Source organism: Lampris incognitus, chromosome 8 (genome assembly GCF_029633865.1).
Source record: "Lampris incognitus isolate fLamInc1 chromosome 8, fLamInc1.hap2, whole genome shotgun sequence".
Classification (NCBI taxonomy): Eukaryota; Metazoa; Chordata; class Actinopteri; order Lampriformes; family Lampridae; genus Lampris; species Lampris incognitus.
The window spans coordinates 38,603,198-38,615,763 of record NC_079218.1 but is presented as its reverse complement, the minus strand read 5'-3'; the positions used below and the strand labels follow the sequence as shown (position 1 = coordinate 38,615,763).

Sequence of the window (12,566 nt, the reverse complement as noted above, 5' to 3'; positions counted from 1 at the left end):
TTGGGGGGGGGGCTGTGTGGCGGACACTAGGGGCTATGCCTCTCACCCAGCAGGACTGCAAGCTGGGGGCGTGGTTTACATTCCCGGGCTCGCCGGTGCAGGGTTGTTCCTGCTGCAGTTGGTTTTTGGAGTTGAGGAATAAACATCAAACTCGCCTTGGTCTCCTGTGTTTTTCCTCATTCCTGCCACACCTGTTCCTTTAAATGATAATGAGCCACTGCTCATCCCACCCCCTTCTTCCGTTGGGTTTTGCCAACGCGAGTATGGCTTTGCGCTACCATGGCAACTGTTGAGCTAAAACCTTGGGAGAAACACGGCTGCCAGAGAAAACATAGCGGCGCAGCCATATATGTGTGAATGAGAGTCAGACCATGAGCAAGAAGAGGCTCCTGAACAAGTTCGAGAATCAAGGATACAACAGGATGTTTCTGAATGGCTAGTTATTAACTTTGTCACTTCGACATTTAATTTCGTATGTTTGTACAATGGCTAAGGTCATGAGGTCTTGCTGGCTGTGGTGGCTGTGTCACAGACAACCCACTGCTAGTGACTCAAGTGGGTATATAGCGTGTTTATGTACAGGTTATCAAACACTAGGTTTCTGGCATTTAAATAAATGCAAGTAACATAAACATCAATCCATCCATTATCCAAACTGCTTATCCTGTGTGTCAGCCCTGTAATGGACTGGCAGCCTGTCCAGGACGTCTCCCCACCCACCGCCCAATGACTGCTGGGATAGGCTCCACCATCCCCGCGATCCTGAGCAGGACAACGTAAACATTATTAAGCTATTCCCATTACACCAATAAAATTCAAGCTCAAAGATTGTAGGTAACAGCCGAAATAAATTGCATTGCTGCAGTTATACAACACTCAAGCCTAGTTCACACGTACGTGGGTACTTTAGTAAACAGGGTTTTTAAAAATCGTCCACACAAGCACTGTTTAAAAAAAAAATCTCCGTCCAAATTAAAATGCAAAAACACATGCTACTCAACACAATGACAGAGCTGTCAAGAGCATGCCACACCAGCAGGTGGCGATATAACCCTAACCCTAAAGCCATGTTGGCCAATCAAAAGCCTGAAAAAAAGGCCACAAACCAAAAACTAAATTTTCCCTGTCTACACGTCAACACTGAAAATGGAGTTTCTGCAAATCTTCAACTTGGAAGGAGTTTTCTAAAAGGTCCATTCTCAGTTACCTAAAAAACTCACGGAAAAAGCTATGTTATCAAAAATACCTGTGTATATGTGGACTAGGCCTTAGTTTGCTCTGAGGTCAGGTCTCTACTCATTCTAGCAGTGACACACACACTAACATACATATCTTCACATTGCAAAGCATGCCCGTTTGCCAAATTACAGATTGACATAGGGCACATTTCCCCTAACACAACATGCTAATGTCACTAACCCCCGATTAGCTGAGTGGAATACAACTGTAATCTTGACTGCAGACCAGCTACATGCGGGACAGGGGGTGGGGGTGAAATGGCCTCAGTGATTCACGGCAAGTCATCAACTTCTTGGATCTTACAGACATCTAACGAACAAACTAATAGCATTAACGTTATTGTGGATCCTGCAGCAAGTAACACCAATAATATTCTGAAATTACATCTAATATTTTACCTCAGCTATTAGCATTAGCTGGTGCTAAATCGCCAAAGAAACGCATAGCACAGTTATTTATTTAAATACTTAAATTTCCCTTGTCTGTGGTTTTGCCACAGAGAGTTGGTATTGATCCCTCTTTTAGGAAGTTTTGTTGCCAGTCCTGCTTTGTACTGACACAGGCTGGAAAAGCAGTCATACACAAAGTGGTTAGGACACACATACAGGTTTTTGCCAACTGTAGCTGGGACATTGCCATCAAAAATAAACTTTATCCACTCAGCTCTTCTGTCCACTGAGGTTGGGGTCGATTTAGCGATTTGTGCTGATCTGTACAACCAACAACAGAGCAGTTCCCGTGCTTAGATCTCAGCTTCGACATAATGCTTGCAGAAAAAAATGGCACACCTTCGCCTCAAGCCATGGATGGAGATGCACAGATGGGGGGTATAATTCTAATGAGCCTGCACTTGATGTAGGAAGGGGAGCCAAATCTACATGGGTTGTTAAACCCTATGTTTTCTGACCTAGACAGCCCACAAAAAAAACTAACTGGGTTGTCTTATTTCACAGTTTGTGGGTTAGTAGGCACTCAAGATGTGTGTGTACAAGCACCAAAAAAGGGAATTTTTCATAATATGGCCCTTTAAAGTCAGTGTGTATGGGGTTGGGGCCTGGCCCCTCGCTAGGCATCTGTTGCTGAAATACCTTCAGACTTTATGCTAGACCTCATAAACACATTCTTGAAAACAAGAAAACTGGGTAACCCTTTGTGTTACAGGCCATTCAATACTCAGAAATGACCTTGCAATATACAGGAAAAATAGATGTAATTGAACTATGATGGCTGGTAATTACTGAGTAATACATGAGTAGAACAGGGGCTTATCTATTTCTAGTTTGTTTCCTTGTCATTTTTTTCCCTCAAGAATAATTTAAATTTAAACTTCCTTGTCATTTTAATGTGTTGTTAAATGTAATCTAAATCAACATCTACATCAAACACTCTATGGGAGAAATTCACAAAACACATTGCCGAATGTAAATATTGTGAATCCTTTGTGTTGCAGGGAAGTACTTAGCTGTTAAACTTGAATGAAGGGTGAATACTGAATATCCTGCTGAATAAAATAACCATAGTAAAGATAGCACAGTATTCAATATCCGCCTTATATTCAAGTTTAACAGCCATTACTACTTATCCCTGCAACACAAAGGCTTCAAAATACTTGTGCTTGGTACAATGTAATTTATCCCATAGTGTTCGATGTAAATTATATTCAGCAGCACACACTGCTACACAAGGTAGCAGACAAGTGACATAGAAAAGGCCCTAATTTACTCATATATCACTTAGTAATTACCACTCATCATAGTTCAGTTACATCTACTTTACATGTAAGTTACTCAGTTATTTCTTTGTAATGAATAGCATGTAATTGAAAGGGTTATCAAAAACTCCTCAGCCTCTCACTGCTGCTGAATCATAAGATTTCCATCCAAGCGGCACATATGTCACTTAGCCAGCTGCAACAAATGTGCGGCTTACAGACAGTACACTGGTTTTTAAAAACCACTCGGCTTGTTGCTTTGCTGGAACACAGACGTTCGTGATGAAGCATGTATCACAGGCAGGGAGAAACATTGAGAAGTAAATGGGTTCTGCTTTTACTACTACTACTACTACTACTTTCGGCTGCTCCCGTTAGGGGTCGCCACAGCGGCTCATCCGTTTCCATTTCTTCCTGTCTTCTGCATCTTCCTCTGTCACACAAGGTGGCTGGTGTGACAGAGAAAGATGCAAAATGGGTTCTGCTTGTAGTATCAAAATAGTAGGCTATCCGCTGACAAACGACATGTCACTTTTGTTACATTGTCTGAGTCTCCCCCCTTAAGGCAACCGCCTCTAAATAAAATGCTTTCTCAGGTTGCTCAGAGACACGTTTCATCAGCCACTGTCTTGTACAGTTTTATAAGATATTGCCAGCAGCCATACCAACATGTACCCTGGCTCTGCCAAATGACGGAAGCTAAGCAGGTATGGGTTTGGCTAGTACTTGGATGGGAGACCTGCCGGGAAAATGAGCTGCTGCTGGAAGTGGTGTTGGTGGGCCAGTAAGGGGCAGTCTTCCCTCTGGTCATAATAAAAATAAAAAAAACAAGTTCAACTCCCAATGACCCAGTGTAGGAGATGTTGTCCTTCAGATGAGACGTTAAACTGAGGTCCTGACTCACTGTGGTCATTAAAAATCCCATGGCACTTATTGCAAAGAGTAGGGGGTTCCCTGGTGACCTGGCAAAATTCCCAACCTAGCTCTCTCCATCTGGCCACCTAATCATCCCCCCATGTAATTGGCTGAATGATTCCTCCCTCTCCAGCTGATGTGTGGTGAGTGTTCTGGTGCAAAATGACTGCCGTGCATCACTGAGGTGGGTGCTACACATTGGTGGTGGTTGAGGTGAGTTACCCCTTTCAGTGTGACACACTTTGGGTGTCTAGAAAAGCACTATATAAATGTAATTATTATTATTATTGTAATTATTAGGGGTCCAAGCAGCGAAGCTGGTCGAACCCTATTGCATTTGTTAGGATTATTATTATTTTTCTCTGCTAAAAGTGTGTGAGGCTCAGCAACCGTAAGTCCTAGACCAGCCAACTTTGGTACGTGGATTCCTATGGCCCCCCCCACTACTCAGGCACCACAAATCACCTATGTCAGCCAGATGGTGGCGCTATAACAAAGGGTCATGCGTAATTCCCACACCATAAGTCAGATCAACACAAAACTGCACAGACCTATGCATCTGAATGTGCTCTACAACTTTGTTATTGGGACCACATATGTCAGCCATATACACTCACTGGCCACTTTATTAAGTACACCTTCCTAGTACCGGGTTGGACCCCCTTTTGCCTTCAGAACTGCCTTAATCCTATGTGGCATAGATTCAACAAGGTACTGGAAACATTCCTCAGAGAGTTTGGTCCATATTGACATGATAGCATCACGCAGTTGCTGCAGATTTGTCGGCTGCACATCCATGATGATAATCTCCCGGTCCACCACATCCCAAAGGTGCTCTATTGGATTGAGAACTGGTGACTGTGGAGGCCATTTGAGTACAGTGAACTCACTGTCATGTTCAAGAAACCAGTCTGAGATGATTCGAGCTTTATGACATGGCGCGTTATCCTGCTGGAAGTAGTCATCAGAAGATGGGAACACTGTGGTCATAAAGGGATGGACATGGTCAGCAACAATACTCAGGTAGGCTGTGGCGTTGACACGATGCTCAATTGGTACTAAGGGGCCCAAAGTGTGCCAAGAAAATATCCCCCACACCATTACACCACCACCACCAGCCTGAACCGTTGATACAAGGCAGGATGGATCCATGCTTTCATGTTGTTGACGCCAAATTCTGACCCTACCATCCGAATGTCGCAGCAGAAATCGAGACTCATCAGACCAGGCAACGTTTTTCCAATCTTCTATTGTCCAATTTTGGTGAGCCTGTGCGAAGTGTAGCCTCAGTTTCCTGTTCTTATCTGACAGGAGTGGCACCCGGTGTGGTCTTCTGCTGCTGTAGCCCATCTGCCTCAAGGTTCGACGTGTTGTGCGTTCAGAGATGCTCTTCTGCATACCTCGGTTGTAGTGAGTGGTTATTTGAGTTACTGTTGCCTTTCTATCAGCTCGAACCAGTCTGGCCATTCTCCTCTGACCTCTGGCATCAACAAGGCATTTTCGCCCACAGAACTGCCGCTCACTGGATATTTTCTCTTTTTCGGACCATTCTCTGTAAACCCTAGAGATGGTTGTGCGTGAAAATCCCAGTAGATCAGCAGTTTCTGAAATACTCAGACCAGCCCGTCTGGCACCAACAACCATGCCACGTTCAAAGTCACTTAAATCAGCGTTTCTCAAACCTCTCCTGGCGGACCACTTGTCCTGCATGTTTTAGATCTCTCCCTGCTCCAACACAGCTGATTCAAATGATCAACTCGTTATGAGCTCCCGAAGCTGCCTAATAACAAAACTGATCATTTAAATCAGCTGTGTTGGAGCAGGGAGAGATCTAAAACATGCAGGACAAGTTTGAGAAACGCTGACTTAAATCACCTTTCTTCCCCATTCTGATGCTCGGTTTGAACTGCAGCAGATGGTCTTGACCATGTCTACATGCCTAAATGCATTGTGTTGCTGCCATGTGATTGGCTGATTAGAAATTTGCGTTAACGAGCAGTTGGACAGGTGTGCCTAATAAAGTAGCCGGTGAGTGTAGTTTGCCCGCCATTTTGACTTGTATTAGTTTGGGCGCGGTTTCTCAGCTAAAAGTGTCTGAGGCTCAGCAACCATAAGTTCTAGACCAACCAAATTTGGTAGGTGGATTCATACGGCCCCCCACTACTCTGGCACTAAAAATCACTCATGTCAGCCAGATGGTGGCGCTATAACAAGGGGTCATGCTTAAAAGGCCATAACTCCCACAGCGTAAGTCAGATCAACACAAAACTTAATCGACCCATGCATCTCAATGTGTGCAACAACTTTACTATTGGGACCACCTATGTCAGTCATATAGTTTGCCCGCTATTTTGACTTATTTGGTGTGGAAGCGCTGCAGCTCTACATACCACACGCCAGGACACCTGGGTATAACGACATACTTTTTCTTTTTACGGCAGTCAGCTAGGACGCAAGAAATCAGACACCGTCTGGTCCAGTTTTGGAAGCTCTGGCACATGTTTCTGAAGCAGTGGAAGTGTTACGACGTTTTAAAAAATTACGGTAATCGTCTAGGACACAGGCGACCCAAGTAATCCGACATTGTCATATCTAGTTGGAAACTCGGGTAGGCTACTGTTTCTGAAGCAAGATTCTTCAATCTTTATTACATTACCAACAGCGGTTTAGTTTTATGTTGAAACGGTAGTCTATTACTGGCTAGGTGTATAAAAGGCCCCCACGTATCATAGCGTTATTTATTTACGTTGGATGAAGGTATATGATCATGAGGACCAAAACATTCAAATTGCTCCATAGGGGGCGCAACAGTGCCAATGCTTGGACCCCTCCCAACGCCGCTTGCGGCTTTAATTATTATTATTATTATTGTGGAGGATGAAAGAAAGGAGATGAGACCACTTCTCCTTTTGACCACATAGCCGTGGGCTCGTTTATTTCCCCACACAAACTTCAAGTCAACAGCTTTTTAATCATCAAAACCACACCCTCAGGTCTACCCACAATCCCCCCTGCTAACCGCTGAACCCATTGTCTTAAAGGGACCATCTCTTCCACATGGTGACTATCTAACCTGCAAGTAGGCCACTACACATGCCCTGCCAGAATTCACCATGACAAAAAGAAAAAAATCAAATGCGGCCAAAACGGCTCCTGTTGAAGGGTGTAGGGGCAGGGGGGCGTCCACGCCACTGGGCCAGTTGAACTGGCCTGTCCAAGTTCAGGTGAGACAGCTTGGCTGGGCCAGTTGAACCGGCCTGTCCAAGTCCAGATGAGACAGCTTGAGGCGGTCCACTGGAACACGCTTTGGCTTACCGCACACATCCACCACAAAGTTCTTAGCCCCCGCTGCCAGGACACGGAAGGAGCCATCGTAGGGGGGTTGCAGGGGGCACGGTGGGCGTCATGCTGGATGAAGACGTACCCGCCCGACTGCAGGTCCTTGGGGACGTCAGACAGAGGGAGGTCGTGCCGCAAAGTTTGGACTGGAGTGAAAATGCCGGCGCCGTCCTGGAACACAACCCGTTGGCGGGCAGCAGACCAGGGTGCCGCGCCATCCAGAAGAAATTCCTCCTGGCCATAAACCAACTCGGCTGACGAGGACTGGAGATCTTCCTAAGGGGCAGGCCACAGACCAAGCATGACCCATGGGAGCTGGTCGACCCAGCTACTGTCTGCGAGGCTGGCCCACAGAGCAGCCTTCATCGAACAATGAAACCACCTCTGCTAGCTCAAAAGCCTGCAGCGAGTGTCTCTTAATTGTGCCATACTTATCCATGGGTGGTGGGGCTTGCAGCAGGCCCAATATCCATGACGCCGTAGATCAGGGGTGCCCAACTCCAGGCCTTGAGGGCCGCAGTGTCTGCAGGTATTTGTTGCAACCATGCACTATACCACCTGATTTAACTAATTCCTTTCCCTCCTTGGTCCAAAAGCTAAGCTAATTAGTTAAATCATGTGGTGTAGTGCATGGTTGGCGCAAACACTGCAGCCTGGAGTCGGGATCCCCTGCTGTAGATGTTCTGAGTGCCACCACAACGTAGTAGTACTTGGTCTCATCCATGGTGACGTTCCTAATCATGAACTGGGCTTCGATGTGAGCGAACCGTGCTGCCGCAGCCGTCTCCCAGAAGTCGGGCAGTTTGAGCTAGATGGCGTTAGCCACTGCCGCTGATCTGGTAGCTTTGTTCTCCATGGGTCACGTCAAGGTCACCAATGTGGAGGATGAAAGAAAGGAGACGAGACCACTTCTCCTGTTGACCACATAGCTGTGGGGTCATTTATTTCCCCACACAAACTTCAAATCAACAGCTTTTTATCATCAAAACCACACCCTCAAGTCTACCCACAATCCCCTCTGCTAACCCCTGAATCCACTGTCTTAAAGGGACCACCTATTTCACATGGTGAATATATAACCTGCAAGTAAGTTACTACATTATTATTATTATTCAAGTTGAAGTGCCCCCCCCCCTCCTTCCACTTGACAAATAAAAAGTGAAATTTACTGTGGGTATAAAGAACATAGATTTACATGATTTCATCGCTTAAGTACAGGCTCAACATACATACTATAGAAAATTTTAAGACCCAACCAAAAAACCTTACACCATAGATAAACATGGGCCTACAAATGCCATGCCATACTAGCCCTTACACTGATGCTCAAATCTGAATGCAACTCACACCCCAATGCAACACGTAACGCTAAATATCCTTATTTCCATCATAAATGGCCTGTATGAGGCCAAAATGCAAAACCATTACAGAGTATGTCTAAATAAAAAAAATCATCACACCCATATGGATAATTTCGCCCAGAAACCAGTGGACTGCAACAGCCGGTTTTCCTCCACGAAGCTGAAACTTCTTGTTGATGAGAACCAGCCGGTTTAGTGCATGGATGGACAAATACACTATTTCGGTTCGGACTTGTACTTTCTTTTTTTGGATTCCCCCCCCCTTTTTTTCTCCCTAATTGTATCCAGCCAATTACCCCACTCTTCGTCCCGATTTCTGCTCCACCCCTTCTGCTGATCTGGGGCCTGGGCTTCCTCTGATACATGTGGAGTCGCCAGCCGCTTCTTTTCACCTGACAGTGATGAGTTTTGCCAGGGGGGCGTAGCACGTGGGAGGATCATGCTATTCCCCCAGCTCCCCCTCCCCCCCGAACAAGCACCCCATCTGACCAGAGGAGGCACTAGTGCAGCAGCGACCAGGACTCATACCCACATCCGGCTTCCCACCCGCAGACACGGCCAACTGTGTCTGTAGGGATGCCTTACCAAGCCGGAGGTAACGCGGGGATTCAAACCAGGATCCCCGGATGCCATTTTTACTTTCTGTATCCGGTTTTAACAACTCTGGTCACAGGTTTGGTTCACTGCAACAGTTGTGGGACCGGTGAAAGGGCCCCTTGCCTGCTCACACACCTTTAATCACTCTGGATGACAACATCCAGTAACTGCAGGCATAAAGGCTAAAGTTGAATACTGCTACCTTTTTGACAGGAAACGTACACTGTCATATATTTGAAGCATTGCGTTTAATGAGTCCAAGCAAGTATGGACTGGGTGAATTCAGCAGACTTGGGCCATGTGTCTACCAGAAACCTATAAACAGTGCTTCCAGTAGATTTGCATTGTTTTCTATATGGAGAGGTCTGTGCACACTCAACCCAATGAAGGGATCTGACCTCTTTTGAGAGCCTAAATGGTGAGTGCTTCACCTCTTTCTGAAGTTGAAACAATTTTGACTTCAGCTGAAGAGAACAGCACGGGTGGAACCGGAGAGGACACAAAAGCCGGATCTACTTTGACAAAGCAGAAACGAGAAACGAAAAAAAAAATTGAAACAATCAATAGTGTCAATAACAGAAAATCCATGTTTATTTGACATTTTATTCTGTTTATGATCACAACATAAAGAAAAAGCATGAGTAATATTTATTTTGTCATGAAACCTATCTCATTGCATAGCACCAACAAGTGAGTATCTCCTCCAAGTGCTCACCTTTGGCACTAGCAGGGTTTATTTTGAAAAAGATAAGTTTTATTATATGTGTTCAGTTGGTTTCAGGCTTACATATACAGTAAGGGGATATTTCATGAAAGAGTTGCAAGCAGCTCATAGAAGGAGGCAAAATGACTCGATCCATACAAGGTGGACTCGCAGGGTGCTGAACAGAGTTGTTAATTTAATTAATTCCATTTGTGTATAGTTACTGAACACAAATTAACTCTAGAAGATACTGGGCCTTTACTAACCAAGGCACCAACACAGCCCAACCTAAGGAATTCAGTCTTACAGAGTCATAATGGTCTGTAAAATTCCTCATTAAGACTTCTTTTTTCTTGTAACAACGATTCGCTTTCCATTTAAAATCCATTGTTTTAATGATTAATTAGCATTTACTTGACAGTAGCATGCCAACATCAGTTTGTTTCAGTGTTGGTTTAGTAGCATTATCTTATTTCGACCCTTGCATTTTACCCTAACCACATTTCATATCCCAACCTAATCATTTAACCCCCATCAAAATAAGAGCTCATGTCCTGTCTTTCATTGTCTCAACTGTAAAACAGTCGAATTTTATTATACAAATGTTTAGATATATAAAATAATTTGTACCTAATTCCCTAAAGTCAATCATGTATGATTAGTGTCTGGAATCAGTAATAAGTTATCCGTTATTATTTACTTGGATGTATTGAGACAATGTGCTCAGAGAGAACAAAATGATGATCTGCTTTGAGAAATTTGACATTCTTTAGTATCATTTAGCTTTTGCATGAACACAGTTATTGACAGCCATAATGTTCCCAAACACATGCTACTTATATATATTTTCGCTGTAATATCTGGTTTTTTAATGTCATGTTAAAAGGCATGTAAATTTTTAACATTTTTGCAGATTTATATGCTGTGATGAGATAGCAAAGTGGCAGGAATCCTTGACTTTAGCATGCTAACTTGTGTAAAGCCAGACTGGTATAAAAGCTAGTCAGTCAGTTGCACCCAAACATGCTCACGTGGTCTTTAGGTATCGTTACTATCTCTCTTCTCCTCTGCTGTGAATGACTGCAGGTAATCCCCCAAGCCAGCGTTGGAGAAGTACATCACACAATCCGGACAACATTCCAAAGAGTCAATGACTTCTTCATTCCCCCGACCAACCTCATCATCACTCACGTCAGGTATAAGGCACCTGCAAATACAAATGCATGTACACACTTGCGGGTGTAGATGACCTCACCAAAAAAAAAAAAGTCATCCTCATTACGCTCTCATCACAGCTGTCCCTCTGAAGTGAAAGAGAAAAAGAGCAAATGAGAATTTTAATGAGAATCTCCATGAGTATTAATCACATCCCAGGATCCTGGAAAGGCTATTAACCTTTTCTTTTAACTTTTTCACCCCAGGTTTGCCTTCCTCTTCCTCAAAAACGAACCGGCAGTCCATAAGATTGACCTTGAGAGCTTCCACCGCATCAAGACCATCAGCCTCAAGAACTACAGCTGCATTCCAGTGAGCATGGCCTACACCCACCTGAGTGGCATCTACTTCATCCAATGTCAGCGCAAGAGCCACCTACAGGCCCCGCCCCAGCTCCTTATTGACAGCGTGACAGATACTGTGATTGGTCCAAACCTATACATCACAGGCCAGCCCTACGTGTCGCCGGATGGTCGCTACATTGTGACCCCTGACCCTCTGAGCTCAAAGTTAAGCATTCAGATGGTTTCATTCCAGGGGGAGCTTGGCCTGAACCAGGAGGTTGATAGCCCTGTGGTTGTTTCTGACCTGGTTTTCCAACCATCCTTCACAGAGTCTAACCAGCATGTGGTGGTGGCCACCTCAAGCTCAGGCACGGACCTGCTCTTCTTAGAGCTGTCCTCGGGCCACACCGAGGTTCTCCATAGCCTTAAGGAGCCTTTGGCTCCCCAAGTCTGGCCTTGGGGAGGTCCTGTCAGGGTGGTGGTCTCCAGTGGGTTATTCGGACAGTACATCGTGACACCATCAGCTGAGTCACTCTTCGTGCTTAATGGCAAACAGAGCGCACCCCACTGTGAGGTGTCAGACATCAAGAGAGGAAACACAGTAGTCTGGGTTGGGGAGGTATGAGTGAAAAAGGAAAAAATGGAGGGAAAAGGAGGATAGGGAAAGAAATAGAGATAGCAAGAGAGAGCAAAATCAGGCCAAAATGCTTATCAAGATTTATGTGGACACAAGTTGTGGACTCAACCCTGGGACTGAGCAAGAGGATTACACGCCTGGGTTTATTGTAACAAACGTACACTAAAATAGAGTAATTGAGAAAATATTAAGAAATCCTGTTGTGATATTTCTATTGGGAGAAAGTGTCAATGCGTTCAGTGCAACAGTGATCTATGTGCACTTAACTATACAGAGTTGTACATTATTGCACTTCCTTCCATGTTATCACAGCGAATAGGTACCTGAAGAGGGTTTATCAATGGACTATGAACTATGCACAATGTTCACTTTTTTTAGAGTAAAGCTTTTTTTTCTTTTTTGTTTGTTTATCTCAACAATGTTTGTCCTCTTCACCAGTGTTGCATTGAGTCACTACAAGATGTCTGTGTCCGTCTGTCTTTCGTGTATGTGTCTCTTCAGGTCTTTTCATATGCTATAAGTCCATCTGGGTAATAGTGTTTGTCCTTGTTCATGGAATTGTAAT

At 44.6% G+C, this 12,566-nt stretch overlaps 1 protein-coding gene across 1 annotated transcript in view; it reads left to right on the top strand.

The window, feature by feature from the left end:
• Positions 1-11,989, top strand: part of fstl4 (follistatin-like 4) — a 231,085-nt gene extending 219,096 nt beyond the window's left edge. The window contains exons 13-14 of the mRNA XM_056284298.1: positions 10,952-11,061; positions 11,287-11,989. Of these exons, the coding sequence (XP_056140273.1) occupies positions 10,952-11,061; positions 11,287-11,989 (813 nt within the window). The remainder of the gene's footprint in view (positions 1-10,951; positions 11,062-11,286) is intronic.
• The last annotated feature ends 577 nt before the right edge of the window (positions 11,990-12,566 follow it).